Below are 17358 nucleotides of genomic sequence, written 5' to 3' on the forward strand. Positions count from 1 at the left end.
CTCTCTCTCTCCCCGTGTGTCTCTCTCTCTCTCCCCGTGTCTCTCTCTCTCTCTCCCCGTGTGTCTCTCTCTCCCCGTGTCCCTCTCTCTCTCCCCGTGTCCCTCTCTCTCCCCGTATGTCTCTCTCTCCCCGTGTGTCTCTCTCTCTCCCCGTGTGTCTCTCTCTCTCCCCGTGTGTCTCTCTCTCTCCCCGTGTCCCTCTCTCTCTCCCCGTGTCCCTCTCTCTCTCCCCGTGTGTCTCTCTCTCTCTCCCAGTGTGTCTCTCTCTCTCCCCGTGTGTCTCTCTCTCTCCCCGTGTGTCTCTCTCTCTCCCCGTGTGTCTCTCTCTCTCTCCCCGTGTCCCTCTCTCTCTCCCCGTGTGTCTCTCTCTCCCCGTGCCCCGCTCTCTCCCCGTGTCCCTCTCTCCCCGTGCCCCGCTCTCTCCCCGTGTCTCTGGTGTAGACACATTGGTGAAGATGGGAGTGCTGTGTTGAGTCACCAAATCTATTAGCGTTGGATCATGGGACTCCCAGGATGGTTGAAGGTGATCTCGACGGACCTTGGGTCTCGTTCTGTCCAGCGATTCCTTCAAATAGTGATCTAATTTCCCCTTAGAAGATGCAGTGGTCTTAGCCCGAAACCCTCCCTGGGGCAAAACAACGCTCCCTGTCAATAAATTCCTCCCAACGTCTGTCCTTCCTGGGTTAGTGATTCTATAGTGATGACCCCTGACCCCCCCCCCCCCACCCAGAGGTCACCGCCTGTCCCCATTACATCGACCCTTTCTCCGGCCTTGACCCTGCCCCAGGCCCTCGCGGCCTACCTCCCAGGCATCTCAGTTCCCCAAGTTCCCCATGCAGGGAGGAGTTTGTGAAGTCTCGCTCACCTTTCTGGAGATGGTTCTTCACCTTGTCTCGGTCGGTGTGTGCAGGAGGGGCCAGGGAGAAGGCCTTCTGCAAACACCTCTTCGCAGGCCCGAAATCTCCGAGGCTGAGGTGAATCTGGGGACAGGAAGCGGGGCTTTAATCATAGAATCATAGCAATCAATGGTACCGGCCTGTGATAGAGCTCGCCAATTAGTCCCACTCCCCGCTCTTTCTCCAGGGCCCTACAAATGTCTCCTTTTCAAGTATCCAATTCCTTTTTGAAAGTTACTATTGAATCCGCTCCCACCGGCCTCTCAGGCAGCACGTTCAAGACCACAACAACTCGCTGAGTAACAAAGAATTCTCATCTCCTCTCTGGTTCTTTCATCAATCAGCCTTAAATCTGTGTCCTCTGCTTACCGACCCTTCCGGCAGTGGAAACAGTCTCCCAACTTACGCCATCAAAACCCCCATGATTTTGAACACCTCTATCTGTTATGTTGAGAATAACTCCACAAGACTGTATACTGTAAGCTCAAACTGTTGTGAGCTTGGTCTCTTTAATGTAACTCCAGAGTGAGGAGAGAGCATGGTAGACACCCTTTTATACCTGCTAGCCCGGGGTGTGCAGGTGACCCTGGGGTCTCCCACAGGTGCGCCCCCTGGTGGCAAGTCTTACACACTAGTAAAGTTTACAAGGTCCCACACAAGAGGTTGGTGTGCAAAATTAAAGCACATGGTATTGGGGATAATGTACTGACGTGGATAGAGAACTGGTTGGCAGACAGGAAGCAGAGAGTCGGGATAAACGGGTCCTTTTCAGAATGGCAGGCAGTGACTAGTGGAGTGCCGCAGGGCTCAGTGCTGGGACCCCAGCTATTTACAGTATACATCAATGATTCAGATGAAGGAATTGAGTGTAATATCTCCAAGTTTGCAGATGACACTAAACTGGGTGGCGGTGTGAGCTGTGAGGAGGATGCTAAGAGGCTGCAGGGTGACTTGGACAGGTTAGGTGAATGGGCAAATGCATGGCAGATGCAGTATAATGTGGATAAATGTGAGGTTATCCACTTTGGTGGTAAAAACACGAAGGCAGAATATTATCTGAATGGTGACAGATTAGGAAAAGGGGAGGTGCAACGAGACCTGGGTGTCATGGTACATCAGTCACTGAAAGTTGGCATGCAGGTACAGCAGGCGGTGAAGAAGGCAAATGGTATGTTGGCCTTCATAGCTAGGGGATTTGAGTATAGGAGCAGGGAGGTCTTACTGCAGTTGTACAGGGCCTTAGTGAGGCCTCACCTGGAATATTGTGTTCAGTTTTGGTCTCCTAATCTGAGGAAGGACGTTCTTGCTATTGAGGGAGTGCAGCGAAGGTTCACCAGACTGATTCCAGGGATGGCAGGACTGACATATGAGGAGAGACTGGATCGACTAGGCTTGTATTCAATGGAATTTAGAAGAATGAGAGGGGATCTCATAGAAACATAGAAAATTCTGACGGGTTTAGACAGGTTAGATGCAGGAAGAATGTTCCCGATGTTGGGGAAGTCCAGAACCAGGGGTCACAGTCTAAGGATAAGGGGTAAGCCATTTATGACCGAGATGAGGAGAAACTTCTTCACTCAGAGAGTTGTTAACCTGTGGAATTCTCTACCACAGAGAGTTGTTGGGGCCACTTCGTTAGAGATATTCAACAGGGAGTTAGATGTGTCCCTCACGGCTAAAGGTATCAAGGGGTATGGAGAGAAAGCAGGAATAGGGTACTGAGGGAATGATCAGCCATGATCTTATTGAATGGCAGTGAAGGCTCGAAGGGCCGAATGGCCTACTCCTGCACCTATTTTCTATGTTTCTGTGTTTACACTATCAAAGAAGGTTCACTCGGTTGATTCCGGAGATGAGGAGGTTGACTTATGAGGAAAGGTTGAGTAGGTTGGGCCTCTACTCATTGGAATTCAGAAGAATGAGAGGTGATCTTATCGAAATGTATAAGATTATGAGGGGGCTCGACAAGGTGGATGCAGAGAGGATGTTTCCACTGATAGGGGAAACTAAAACCAGGGGACATAGTCTCAGAATAAAGAGCCGCTCATTTAAAACTGTGATGAGAAGGAATTGCTTCTCTCAGAGGGTTGTAAATCTGTGGAATTCTCTGCCCCAGAGAGCTGTGGAGGCTGGGTCATTGAATACATTTAAGGCGGAGATAGACAGATTTTTGAGCGATAAGGGAGTAAAGGGTTATGGGGAGCGGGCAGGGAAGTGGAGCTGAGCCCATGATCAGATCAGACATGCTCGTAATAAATGGTGGAGCAGGCTCGAGGGGCCGAATGGCCGACTCCTGCTCCTATTTCGTATCCGGTTGGGATGGAGTGTAGAATGTTTCAGTATAAGGGGTGTCGCAGTTGTGTGGGGTGGACTGGTTGGGCTGGGTACTCTTTGCCTTTCCGCCATTGTTCATTGGTTTATATGTAACCTTCAGGGCTGTTGACCGAGGGCCGTGCGGCTCTTTGTCGGCCGACGCGGACACAATAGGCCGAAATGGCCTCCTTCTGCGCTGTAAATTTCTATGTTCTCCCCTTAACCTTCTCTGCTCTCAGGAGAACAACCCCAGCTTCTCCAGTCTATCCACATAACCGAAGTCCCTCATCCCTGCAACCATTCCAGTAAATCTCCCCTGCTCCCTCTCCAAGGCCTAGAGGTCCAACCTAAAGTAAAAAGAATGCTGCATTTTCCACCCTTCTCTCGCGGTCTCGGAGGGTCTGGTTCCATGTCCAAAGAGGGAGATTTGACCCCTTGCTCTTTGGCCGTGGCTTGGCTACCCCTTCACGGAAACACTGATGACCGTGATCACCAGTAGCAACCCGCAACGTGTTTCCTTCAACCACCTGAAGGAAATTACAATCTCCATTGCCTCGTTTCCCAAGAGAACAAGTCAAATTTCCCAAATGTTCCCATTGCAGAGACATGAGGGAGAGCTGCACTGTCGGAGGGGCAGTACTGAGGGAGAGCTGCACTGTCGGAGGGGCAGTACTGAGGGAGTGATGCACTGTCGGAGGGACAGTACTGAGGGAGTGACGCACTGTCGGAGGGGCAGTACTGAGGGAGTGCTGCACTGTCGGAGGGGCTGTACTAAGGGAGTGACGCACTGTCGGAGGGGCAGTACTGAGGGAGTGACGCACTGTCGGAGGGGCAGTACTGAGGGAGTGACGCACTGTCGGAGGGGCAGTACTGAGGGAGTGACGCAGTGTCGGAGGGTCAGTACTGAGGGAGTGACGCACTGTCGGAGAGGCAGTACTGAGGGAGTGACGCACTGTCGGAGGGGCAGTACTGAGGGAGTGACGCACTGTCGGAGGGGCAGTACTGAGGGAGTGACGCACTGTCGGAGGGGCAGTACTGAGGGAGTGCCGCACTGTCGGAGGGGCAGTACTGAGGGAGTGCCGCACTGTCGGAGGGGCAGTACTGAGGGAGTGCCGCACTGTCGCAGGGGCAGTACTGAGGGAGTGCCGCACTGTCGGAGGGGGCAGTACTGAGGGAGTGATGCACTGTGGGAGGGGCAGTACTGAGGGAGTGCTGCACTGTCGGAGGGGCAGTACTGAGGGAGTGCTGCATTGTCGGAGGGACAGTACTGAGGGAGTGCCGCACTGTCGGAGGGGCAGTACTGAGGGAGTGCCGCACTGTCGGAGGGGCAGTACTGAGGGAGTGCTGCACTGTCGGAGGGGCAGTACTGAGAAAGGGCTGCACTGTCGGAGGTGCAGTACTGAGGGAGCGCTGCACTGTCGGAGGGGCAGTACTGAGGGAGTGACGCACTGTCGGAGGGGCAGTACTGAGGGAGTGACGCACTGTCGGAGGGGCAGTACTGAGGGAGTGATGCACTGTCCGAGGGGCAGTACTGAGGGAGTGATGCACTGTCGGAGGGGCAGTACTGAGGGAGTGATGCACTGTCCGAGGGGCAGTACTGAGGGAGTGATGCACTGTCGGAGGGGCAGTACTGAGGGAGTGCTGCACTGTCGGAGGGGCAGTACTGAGGGAGTGCTGCATTGTCGGAGGGACAGTACTGAGGGAGTGCCGCACTGTCGGAGGGGCAGTACTGAGGGAGTGCCGCACTGTCGGAGGGGCAGTACTGAGGGAGTGCTGCACTGTCGGAGGGGCAGTACTGAGAAAGGGCTGCACTGTCGGAGGTGCAGTACTGAGGGAGCGCTGCACTGTCGGAGGGGCAGTACTGAGGGAGTGACGCACTGTCGGAGGGGCAGTACTGAGGGAGTGACGCACTGTCGGAGGGGCAGTACTGAGGGAGTGATGCACTGTCCGAGGGGCAGTACTGAGGGAGTGATGCACTGTCGGAGGGGCAGTACTGAGGGAGTGATGCACTGTCCGAGGGGCAGTACTGAGGGAGTGATGCACTGTCGGAGGGGCAGTACTGAGGGAGTGCCGCACTGTCGGAGGGGCAGTACTGAGGGAGTGCCGCACTGTCGGAGGGGCAGTACTGAGGGAGTGCCGCACTGTCGCAGGGGCAGTACTGAGGGAGTGCCGCACTGTCGGAGGGGGCAGTACTGAGGGAGTGATGCACTGTGGGAGGGGCAGTACTGAGGGAGTGCTGCACTGTCGGAGGGGCAGTACTGAGGGAGTGCTGCATTGTCGGAGGGACAGTACTGAGGGAGTGCCGCACTGTCGGAGGGGCAGTACTGAGGGAGTGCCGCACTGTCGGAGGGGCAGTACTGAGGGAGTGCTGCACTGTCGGAGGGGCAGTACTGAGAAAGGGCTGCACTGTCGGAGGGGCAGTACTGAGGGAGCGCTGCACTGTCGGAGCGGCAGTACTGAGGGAGTGACGCACTGTCGGAGGGGCAGTACTGAGGGACTGACGCACTGTCGGAGGGGCAGTACTGAGGGAGTGATGCACTGTCCGAGGGGCAGTACTGAGGGAGTGATGCACTGTCGGAGGGGCAGTACTGAGGGAGTGATGCACTGTCCGAGGGGCAGTACTGAGGGAGTGATGCACTGTCCGAGGGGCAGTACTGAGGGAGTGCCGCACTGTCGGAGGGGCAGTACTGAGGGAGTGCTGCACTGTCGGAGGGGCAGTACTGAGGGAGTGCTGCATTGTCGGAGGGACAGTACTGAGGGAGTGCCGCACTGTCGGAGGGGCAGTACTGAGGGAGTGCCGCACTGTCGGAGGGGCAGTACTGAGGGAGTGCTGCACTGTCGGAGGGGCAGTACTGAGGGAGTGCTGCACTGTCGGAGGGGCAGTACTGACGGAGTGATGCACTGTCGGAGGGGCAGTACTGAGGGAGTGATGCACTGTCGGAGGAGCAGTACTGAGGGAGTGATGCACTGTCGGAGAGGCAGTACTGAGGGAGTGCTGCACTGTCGGAGGGGCAGTACTGAGGGAGTGATGCACTGTCGGAGAGGCAGTACTGAGGGAGTGCTGCACAGGAGTAGTTAACACATAAGGAGAAATTCGGGCAGATGACTAAAAGCTTGTTCAAAGATGTAGGTAGGGTGGGGGAGGTCGCGGGGTGGGGGAGGTCGCGGGGTGGGGGAGGTCGCGGGGTGGGGGAGGTCGCGGGGTGGGGGGGGTCGCGGGGTGGGGGGGTCGCGGGGTGGGGGGGGTCGCGGGGTGGGGGGGGTCGCGGGGTGGGGGAGGTCGCGGGGTGGGGGAGGTCGCGGGGTGGGGGAGGTCGCGGGGTGGGAGGGGTCGCGGGGTGGGGGAGGTCGCGGGGTGGGGGAGGTCGCGGGGTGGGGGAGGTCGCGGGGTGGGGGAGGTCGCGGGGTGGGGGAGGTCGCGGGGTGGGGGAGGTCGCGGGGTGGGGGAGGTCGCGGGGTGGGGGAGGTCGCGGGGTGGGGGAGGTCGCGGGGTGGGGGAGGTCGCGGGGTGGGGGAGGTCGCGGGGTGGGGGGGGTCGCGGGGTGGGGGGGGTCGCGGGGTGGGGGGGGTCGCGGGGTGGGGGGGGTCGCGGGGTGGGGGAGGTCGCGGGGTGGGGGAGGTCGCGGGGTGGGGGAGGTCGCGGGGTGGGGGAGGTCGCGGGGTGGGGGAGGTCGCGGGGTGGGGGAGGTCGCGGGGTGGGGGAGGTCGCGGGGTGGGGGAGGTCGCGGGGTGGGGGGGGTCGCGGGGTGTGGGAGGTCGCGGGGTGGGAGGGGTCGCGGGGTGGGAGGGGTCGCGGGGTGGGAGGGGTCGCGGGGTGGGAGGGGTCGCGGGGTGGGAGGGGTCGCGGGGTGGGAGGGGTCGCGGGGTGGGAGGGGTCGCGGGGTGGGAGGGGTCGCGGGGTGGGAGGGGTCGCGGGGTGGGAGGGGTCGCGGGGTGGGAGGGGTCGCGGGGTGGGAGGGGTCGCGGGGTGGGAGGGGTCGCGGGGTGGGAGGGGTCGCGGGGTGGGAGGGGTCGCGGGGTGGGAGGGGTCGCGGGGTGGGAGAGGTCGCGGGGTGGGAGAGGTCGCGGGGTGGGAGAGGTCGCGGGGTGGGAGAGGTCGCGGGGTGGGAGAGGTCGCGGGGTGGGGGAGGTCGCGGGGTGGGGGAGGTCGCGGGGTGGGGGAGGTCGCGGGGTGGGGGAGGTCGCGGGGTGGGGGAGGTCGCGGGGTGGGGGAGGTCGCGGGGTGGGGGAGGTCGCGGGGTGGGAGGGGTCGCGGAGTGGGAGAGGTCGCGGGGTGTGGGAGGTCGCGGAGTGTGGGAGGTCGCGGAGTGTGGGAGGTCGCGGGGGTCGTGGGGTGGGGCAAGTCGCGGGGGTCGCGGGGTGGGGGAGATCGCGGGGTGGGGGAGGTCGCGGAGTGTGGGAGGTCGCGGGGTGGGGGAGGTCGCGGGGTGGGGGAGGTCGCGGGGTGGGGGAGGTCGCGGGGTGGGGGAGGTCGCGGGGTGGGGGAGGTCGCGGGGTGGGGGAGGTCGCGGGGTGGGGGAGGTCGCGGGGTGGGGGAGGTCGCGGGGTGGGAGGGGTCGCGGGGTGTGGGAGGTCGCGGGGTGGGAGGGGTCGCGGGGTGGGAGGGGTCGCGGGGTGGGAGGGGTCGCGGGGTGGGAGGGGTCGCGGGGTGGGAGGGGTCGCGGGGTGGGAGGGGTCGCGGGGTGGGAGGGGTCGCGGGGTGGGAGGGGTCGCGGGGTGGGAGGGGTCGCGGGGTGGGAGAGGTCGCGGGGTGGGAGAGGTCGCGGGGTGGGAGAGGTCGCGGGGTGGGAGAGGTCGCGGGGTGGGGGAGGTCGCGGGGTGGGGGAGGTCGCGGGGTGGGGGAGGTCGCGGGGTGGGGGAGGTCGCGGGGTGGGAGGGGTCGCGGGGTGGGAGGGGTCGCGGGGTGGGAGGGGTCGCGGGGTGGGAGAGGTCGCGGGGTGGGGGAGGTCGCGGAGTGGGAGAGGTCGCGGGGTGTGGGAGGTCGCGGAGTGTGGGAGGTCGCGGAGTGTGGGAGGTCGCGGGGGTCGTGGGGTGGGGCAAGTCGCGGGGGTCGCGGGGTGGGGGAGATCGCGGGGTGGGGGAGGTCGCGGAGTGTGGGAGGTCGCGGAGTGTGGGGGAGGTCGCGGGGTGGGAGAGGTCGCGGGGTGGGAGAGGTCGCGGGGTGGGGGAGGTCGGGGGGTGGGGGAGGTCGCGGAGTGTGGGAGGTCGCGGGGTGGGAGGGGTCGCGGGGTGGGGGAGGTCGCGGGGTGGGGGAGGTCGCGGGGTGGGGGAGGTCGCGGGGTGGGGGAGGTCGCGGGGTGGGGGAGGTCGCGGGGTGGGGGAGGTCGCGGGGTGGGGGAGGTCGCGGGGTGGGGGAGGTCGCGGGGTGGGAGGGGTCGCGGGGTGGGAGGGGTCGCGGGGTGGGAGGGGTCGCGGGGTGGGAGGGGTCGCGGGGTGGGAGAGGTCGCGGGGTGGGAGAGGTCGCGGGGTGGGGGAGGTCGCGGGGTGGGGGAGGTCGCGGGGTGGGGGAGGTCGCGGGGTGGGGGAGGTCGCGGGGTGGGGGAGGTCGCGGGGTGGGGGAGGTCGCGGGGTGGGGGAGGTCGCGGGGTGGGGGAGGTCGCGGGGTGGGGGAGGTCGCGGGGTGGGGGAGGTCGCGGGGTGGGGGAGGTCGCGGGGTGGGAGGGGTCGCGGGGTGGGAGGGGTCGCGGGGTGGGAGGGGTCGCGGGGTGGGAGAGGTCGCGGGGTGGGGGAGGTCGCGGGGTGGGGGAGGTCGCGGGGTGGGGAGTGGTCGTGGGGTGGGGGAGGTCGCGGGGTGGGAGAGGTCGCGGGGTGGGAGAGGTCGCGGGGTGGGGGAGGTCGGGGTGGGGGAGGTCGCGGGGTGGGAGGGGTCGCGGGGTGGGGAGTGGTCGTGGGTTTGGTCCAATCCCCAGTGTGGGGGGCAGGGGTCTGACCGGATACACTGGCCTTACGCGAAGCCGCTCACGGACCCACCTCCCCCATGCTGGCGAAGCAGTCGCTCTCCCAGAATGCATTCCTGGCCTTCTGCGCGCTCTCCTGCGCGGCCTCAAATCTCGGCAGGGCCAGCGCGTACTGACCATGGTCCTGGTGGATGCTTCCTAACACATAGTTTGCTCGGTGCAAGTCTGAAAATAGATTGTTCTGCCTGATGGGAAAGGACAAGAAACAAAATATATTAAACAATAAAAACAAAAAAGCTTCCTCTTGTGTCTCACGGCCCAATAATTCTGACCACCTTCGACTACTTTCAAATGAAATGTGCTCACCCATCACCCCCTGTGCTCACTGACCCGTGTCCTAACTCGCACCAAGTCCCGCTCACCCATCACCCCCTGTGCTCACTGCCCCGTGTCCTAACTCGCACCAAGTCCCGCTCACCCATCACCCCCTGTGCTCACTGCCCCGTGTCCTAACTCGCACCGAGTCCCGATCACCCATCACCCCCTGTGCTCACTGCCCCCGTGTCCTAACTCGCACCCAGTCCCACTCACCCATCACCCCCTGTGCTCACTGCCCCGTGTCCTAACTCACACCGAGTCCCACTCACACATCACCCCCTGTGCTCACTGACCCGTGTCCTAACTCGCACCCAGTCCCACTCACCCATCACCCCCTGTGCTCACTGCCCCGTGTCCTAACTCACACCGAGTCCCACTCACACATCACCCCCTGTGCTCACTGACCCGTGTCCTAACTCGCACCCAGTCCCACTCACCCATCACCCCCTGTGCTCGCTGACCCGTGTCCTAACTCACACCCAGTCCCACTCACCCATCACCCCCTGTGCTCACTGACCCGTGTCCTAACTCACACCGAGTCCCACTCACCCATCACCCCCTGTGCTCGCTGACCCGTGTCCTAACTCACACCCAGTCCCGCTCACCCATCACCCCCTGTGCCCCATGTCCTAACTCGCACCGAGTCCCACTCACCCATCACCCCCTGTGCTCACTGCCCCCGTGTCCTAACTCGCACCAAGTCCCACTCACCCATCACCCCCTGTGCTCACTGACCCCGTGTCCTAACTCGCACCAAGTCCCACTCACCCATCACCCCCTGTGCTCACTGACCCGTGTCCTAACTCACACCGAGTCCCACTCACCCATCACCCCCTGTGCTCACTGACCCGTGTCCTAACTCACACCAAGTCCCACTCACCCATCACCCCCTGTGCTCACTGACCCCGTGTCCTAATTCACACCGAGTCCCACTCACCCATCACCCCCTGTGCTCACTGACCCGTGTCCTAACTCGCACCAAGTCCCACTCACCCATCACCCCCTGTGCTCATTGACCCGTGTCCTAACTCACACCCAGTCCCGATCACCCATCACCCCCTGTGCTCACTGACCCCGTGTCCTAACTCACACCCAGTCCCACTCACCCATCACCCCCTGTGCTCACTGACCCCGTGGCCTAACTCACACCGAGTCCCACTCACCCATCACCCCCTGTGCTCAATGTCCCACTCACCCATCACCCCTGTGCTCACTGCCCCCGTGTCCTAACTCGCACCAAGTCCCACTCACCCATCACCCCCTGTGCTCGCTGACCCGTGTCCTAACTCACACCCAGTCCCACTCACCCATCACCCCCTGTGCTCGCTGACCCGTGTCCTAACTCACACCGAGTCCCACTCACCCATCACCCCCTGTGCTCGCTGACCCGTGTCCTAACTCACACCCAGTCCCACTCACCCATCACCCCCTGTGCTCACTGTCCCCGTGTCCTAACTCGCACCAAGTCCCACTCACCCATCACCCCCTGTGCTCGCTGCCCCCGTGTCCTAACTCGCACCCAGTCCCGATCACCCATCACCCCCTGTGCTCACTGCCCCATGTCCTAACTCGCACAAAGTCCCGTTCACCCATCACCCCCTGTGCTCACTGACCCCGTGTCCTAACTCGCACCAAGTCCCACTCACCCATCACCCCCTGTGCTCACTGACCCGTGTCCTAACTCACACCCAGCCCCGATCACCCATCACCCCCTGTGCTCACTGAACCGTGTCCTAACTCACACCCAGTCCCGATCACCCATCACCCCCTGTGCTCACTGACCCCGTGTCCTAACTCACACCCAGTCCCACTCACCCATCACCCCCTGTGCTCACTGACCCCGTGGCCTAACTCACACCGAGTCCCACTCACCCATCACCCCCTGTGCTCACTGCCCCCGTGTCCTAACTCGCACCCAGTCCCACTCACCCATCACCCCCTGTGCTCACTGCCCCCGTGTTCTAACTCGCACCCAGTCCCGATCACCCATCACCCCCTGTGCTCACTGCCCCATGTCCTAACTCGCACAAAGTCCCGTTCACCCATCACCCCCTGTGCTCACTGACCCCGTGTCCTAACTCACACCCAGTCCCACTCACCCATCACCCCCTGTGCTCGCTGACCCATGTCCTAACTCACACCGAGTCCCACTCACCCATCACCCCCTGTGCTCAATGTCCCACTCACCCATCACCCCTGTGCTCACTGCCCCCGTGTCCTAACTCGCACCAAGTCCCACTCACCCATCACCCCCTGTGCTCGCTGACCCGTGTCCTAACTCACACCCAGTCCCACTCACCCATCACCCCCTGTGCTCACTGTCCCCGTGTCCTAACTCACACCCAGTCCCACTCACCCATCACCCCCTGTGCTCGCTGACCCCGTGTCCTAACTCACACCCAGTCCCACTCACCCATCACCCCCTGTGCTCACTGCCCCGTGTCCTAACTCACACCCAGTCCCACTCACCCATCACCCCCTGTGTTCACTGACCCCGTGTCCTAACTCGCACCAAGTCCCGCTCACCCATCACCCCCTGTGCTCGCTGACCTACATTGGCTCACAGTTTGGCCTCGCCTCGATTTCAAAATTCTCATCCTTGTGTTCAAATCCCTTCTTGGCCCTCGCCCCTCCCTATCTCTGTGACCTCTGCCCTCCCCACAACCCTCCCACCCGAGATATCTGCACTCCTCCAATTTTAACCCCTTGCTCATCTCCGATTCCTTTCTCCCCACCTTCGGTGAGTACACAACAACTTGCATTCATATAGCACCTTAACGTTAAAACATCCCCGGGGCTTCCCAGCAGCTGAAATCACACAAGTCCTGACACCGAGCCACACTGGGAGATATTGGGACAAGTGGCCAAACGCTTTCAGGAGCGTTTTAAAGGATGCGAGAGAGAGACGGGGTGGTTTCGGGAGGGAATTTTGGAGTTTGGGGTCCAGACAGCGGCAGGCCCGGCCTCCGATGGTGAGCAATGGAAATTGGAGGATGGTCAGGAGGCCAGAATTGGAGGAGGGCAGAGATCTCAGAGGGTTGTCGGGGCTGGAGAGGATTATAGAGATAGGAAGGGGTGCAGGGCTGGAGGAGGTTACAGAGATAGGGAGGGCTGTAGGAGCTGGAGGAGGTTACAGAGATAGGGAGGGGTGTAGGGGTGGAGGAGGTTACAGAGATAGTGAGGGTTGTAGGGCTGGAGGAGGTTACAGATAGGGAGGGGTGTAGGGGCTGGAGGAGGTTACAGATAGGGAGGGGTGTAGGAGCTGGAGGAGGTTACAGAGATAGGGAGGGGTGTAGGGTTGGAGAAGGTTACAGAGATAGTGAGGGTTGTAGGGGCTGGAAGGGGTTACAGTGTTAGGGAGGGGTGTAGGGGCTGGAGGAGGTTACAGATAGGGAGGCGTGTAGGGGCTGGAGGAGGTTACAGATAGGGAGGGGTGTAGGGGCTGGAGGAGATTACAGATAGGGAGGGGTGTAGGGGCTGGAGGAGGTTACAGATAGGGAGGGGTGTAGGGGCTGGAGGAGGTTACAGATAGGGAAGGGTGTAGGGGCTGGAGGAGGTTACAGATAGGGAGGGATGTAAGGGCTGGAGGAGGTTACAGATAGGGAGGGGTGTAGGGGCTGGAGGAGGTTACAGATAGGGAGGGGTGTAAGGGCTGGAGGAGGTTACAGATAGGGAGGGGTGTAGGGGCTGGAGGAGGTTACAGATAGGGAGGGGTGTAAGGGCTGGAGGAGGTTACAGATAGGGAGGGGTGTAGGGGCTGGAGGAGGTTACAGATAGGGAGGAGTGTAGGGGCTGGAGGAGGTTACAGATAGGGAGAGGTGTAAGGGCTGGAGGAGGTTACAGATAGGGAGGGGTGTAGGGGCTGGAGGAGGTTACAGATAGGGAGGAGTGTAGGTGTTGTTGGCAAGGCCAGCATCAACTGGGCTTGTATTCACTGGAGTTCAGAAGAATGAGAGGAGATCTCATAGAAACGTTTAAAATTCTGACGGGTTTAGACAGGTTAGATGCAGGAAGAATGTTCCCAATGTTGGGGAAGTCCAGAACCAGGGGTCACAGTCTAAGGATAAGGGGTAAGCCATTTAGGACCATGAGGAGGAATTTCTTCACCCAGAGAGTGGTGAACCTGTGGAATTCTCTACCACAGAAAGTTGTTGAGGCCAATTCACTAAATATATTCAAAAAGGAGTTAGATGAAGTCCTTACTACTCGGGGGATCAAGGGGTATGGGGAGAAAGCAGGAATGGGGTACTGAAGTTGAATGTTCAGCGATGAACTCATTGAATGGCGGTGCAGGCTAGAAGGGCCGAATGGTCTACTCCTGCTCCTATTTTCTATGTTTCTATGTATTGCCTATCCCTAATTGCCCCAGAGAAGGTGGTGGTGAGCCGCCTTCTTGAACTGTTGCAGACCATGTGGTGAAGGTGCTCCCACAGTGCTGTTAGGGAGGGAGTTGGATGCAGCAATGATGAAGGAACACTTGCTGACTCACCTCTGTCTCTGAGACATCTCGGGGGGGGGGGGGGGCGGGGGGGTTGTGGGATTGGAGGAGATTACAGAGATAGTGAGGGGCGAGGCTATGGAGGGATTTGCAAACAAGGATGAGAATTTTGAAACTGAGTTGTTGCTTTAGTGGGGGCCAATGTCGGTCAGTGAGCACAGGGGGTGATGGGTGAGCGGGAGATGGTGCGAGTTAGGACACGGGTCAGCGAGCACAGGGGGTGATGGGTGAGCGGGAGATGGTGCGAGTTAGGACACGGGTCAGCGAGCACAGGGGGTGATGGGTGAGCGGGAGATGGTGCGAGTTAGGACACGGGTCAGCGAGCACAGGGGGTGATGGGTGAGCGGGAGATGGTGCGAGTTAGGACACGGGTCAGCGAGCACAGGGGGTGATGGGTGAGCGGGAGATGGTGCGAGTTAGGACACGGGTCAGCGAGCACAGGGGGTGATGGGTGAGCGGGAGATGGTGCGAGTTAGGACACGGGTCAGCGAGCACAGGGGGTGATGGGTGAGCGGGAGATGGTGCGAGTTAGGACACGGGTCAGCGAGCACAGGGGGTGATGGGTGAGCGGGAGATGGTGCGAGTTAGGACACGGGTCAGCGAGCACAGGGGGTGATGGGTGAGCGGGAGATGGTGCGAGTTAGGACACGGGCTGCCGAGTTTTGGATCACCTCTAGTTTACGTGGGGTAGAATGTGGGAGGCCAGCCAGGCGTAGGTTGGAATAGTCAAGTTGCGAGGTATCGAAGGCAGCGGATGAGCTGAGGCGGAGGCAGAGACCGGCGGTGTTCTGGAGGTGGGAATAGGTGGCCTTGGTGACGGAGAGGAGATGGGGTCGGGAGCTTGCCTTGAGGACAAGGTTGCAAACAGTGTGGTTCAGCTTCAGACAGCTGTCACAGAGAGGGATGGAGTCGGGGACCAGGGTTAACGTCTCATCCAAAAGATAGCACTGCCAGCAGAGTAGCGCTCCCTCAGTATTGCCCCTCCCGACAGTCTGGGAGTGTCAGCCTGGATTTTGCGATCAGGTCCCTGGAGTGGGACTTGAACCCACAACCTTCTGACGGAGGGGCGTGGGTGCGGCCCACTGAGCCACGGCTGACACAGTCACACCTTCGTCACCATCACAGGCAGTGCCTCGGAATCGAGGAAGACTTGCTTCCACTCTTAACATGAGTCCTTAGCTGACCGAACTTCATGTTGGAGGAGCTGGAAATGCCTGTGCGTGAGTTCTTTTAACGTGGGGTGGCCGTTCCACACCGGCTATAACACGGGCTTTAGCAGAGCGAGGTCTTGGTCCAGTGGTGAGGGGGGTCCGAGATGACTGGAGACCAGGCACAGCTGTATGGGCCTCGTTGCCTGGGGCGAGATGTTGGCCTCAGACTTGGCACCGAGTTGCGCTCTTGATGGTACCTCCAGCTCTTGAACTATCAGGAGAACAGGCAGAGGCCCTAAAACCGCACATACCAGTTCCATTTGCACAGGTCGACTTTGCCGATTCCGGTCACCCACTCCAAACACCCCGCTCATAATCCTAAAGCTCATCCCGCCCACACTCTCTGGGTAGGTGCACCTAGCCGGATCTGAGGAATGACGGGAGAGCATGGTTCCAAGGGTCTCCGGCAGTGGGAGGTGCGTCACAGGGTAGTGGGTACTCACTGTGCAATGACCATACTCCGCTGGATATACTCCATACTGTGGGCAGATTCCTTCATCAGGTTCCACACAATGCCCAGGTTCAGGTACAGCCCGACACGCATCCTCTTCTCCTCCAACGCCGTCAGTTTATGAACGTTCGAACCTGTGCAAACAAGGGTCATTTCAAAAAATGTCCCAGCAGATTCTCTGCGAGGACCTCCTGTCGGGAGGTCAAGGGCATTACACTCACTGTCAGCAACAAACCTGCATTTATATAGCGCCTTTAATACAGAGAAACGCCCACGGTGCCGCACAGGAGCAGAATCTGACTAAGATGGATGGCGAGTCAAGGAAGGAGATATGGGATCACTTGGTCACAGAGGGTTTCCAATGAGCGTCTTAGAGGAGGAGAGATATCGAGAGCCGGAGAGGTTCAAGGAGGGAATTCCAGTATTTAGGGCTCAGGCAGCTGAAGGCACGGCCAATGGTGGACTGATTCAGTGGGGGATAGACAGGAGGCCAGAATTGGAGGAGCGGAGACATCCTGGAGGGTTGTGGGGCTGGAGGAGGTTACAGACATAGGGAGGGTTGTGAGGCTGGAGGAGGTTACAGAAATAGGGAGGGAGTGAGGAGGTTACAGAGATGGGGAGAGAGTGAGGAGGTTACAGAGATAGGGAGGGAGTGAGGAGGTTACAGAGATAGGGAGGGAGTGAGGAGGTTACAGAGATAGGGAGGGAGTGAGGAGGTTACAGAGATAGGGAGTAGGGCTGGTGGAGGTTACAGAGATAGGGAGCGGTGTAGGGGCTGGTGGAGGTTACAGAGATAGGGAGGGTTTGTGAGGCTGGTGGAGGTTACAGAGATAGGGAGGGTTGTGAGGCTGGAGGAGGTTACAGAGATAGGGAGCGGTGTAGGGGCTGGTGGAGGTTACAGAGATAGGGAGCGGTGTAGGGGCTGGTGGAGGTTACAGAGATAGGGAGGGTTGTGGGGCTGGAGGAGGTTACAGAGATAGGGAGGGTTTGTGAGGCTGGTGGAGGTTACAGACATAGGGAGGGGTTGTGAGGCTGGTGGAGGTTACAGAGATAGGGAGCGGTGTAGGGGCTGGTGGAGGTTACAGAGATAGGAAGCGGTGTAGGGGCTGGTGGAGGTTACAGAGATAGGGAGGGTTGTGAGGCTGCAGGAGGTTATAGAGATAGGGATGGGGTGAGGAGGTTACAAAGATAGGGAGGGGTGGAGGGGCTGGAGGAGATGAGGAGATTACAGAGATTGGGAGGGTTGGAGGACTGGAGGGGGTTACAGATAGAGAGGGTTGGAGGACTGGAGGGGGTTACAGAGATTGGGAGGGGGTGAGGGGGTTACAGAGATAGGGAGGGGGTGAGGGGGTTATAGAGATAGGGAGGGGGTTACAGAGATGGAGAGGGAGTGAGGAGGTTACAGAGATAGGGAGGGAGTGAGGAGGTTACAGAGATAGGGAGGGGGTGAGGGGGTTACAGAGATGGGGAGAGAGTGAGGAGGTCACAGAGATAGGGAGGGAGTGAGGAGCTTACAGAGATAGGGAGGGGGTGAGGGGCTTACAGAGATGGGGAGGGAGTGAGGAGGTTACAGAGATAGGGAGGGAGTGAGGAGGTTACAGAGATAGAGAGGGGGTGAGGAGGTTACAGAGATAGAGAGGGAGTGAGGGGGTTACAGAGATAGGGAGGGAGTGAGGGGGTTACAGAGATAGGGAGGACTGGAGGAGGTTACAGA

General features: G+C 60.4%; 1 protein-coding gene across 1 annotated transcript in view; it reads right to left on the bottom strand.

Annotated features, from left to right (window-relative positions):
- Nucleotides 1-865: 865 nt before the first annotated feature.
- Nucleotides 866-17358, bottom strand: part of LOC139256042 (tonsoku-like protein) — a gene marked incomplete at its 3' end in the record, with an annotated part of 35404 nt that continues 18911 nt past the window's right edge. Inside the window, exons 5-7 of the mRNA XM_070874118.1 lie at nt 15637-15778; nt 9180-9351; nt 866-980 (exon numbers count right to left, since the gene is read on the bottom strand). Of these exons, the coding sequence (XP_070730219.1) occupies nt 866-980; nt 9180-9351; nt 15637-15778 (429 nt within the window). The remainder of the gene's footprint in view (nt 981-9179; nt 9352-15636; nt 15779-17358) is intronic.

Source organism: Pristiophorus japonicus, unplaced genomic scaffold (assembly GCF_044704955.1).
Source record: "Pristiophorus japonicus isolate sPriJap1 unplaced genomic scaffold, sPriJap1.hap1 HAP1_SCAFFOLD_683, whole genome shotgun sequence".
In the NCBI taxonomy this organism is placed as follows: Eukaryota; Metazoa; Chordata; class Chondrichthyes; family Pristiophoridae; genus Pristiophorus; species Pristiophorus japonicus.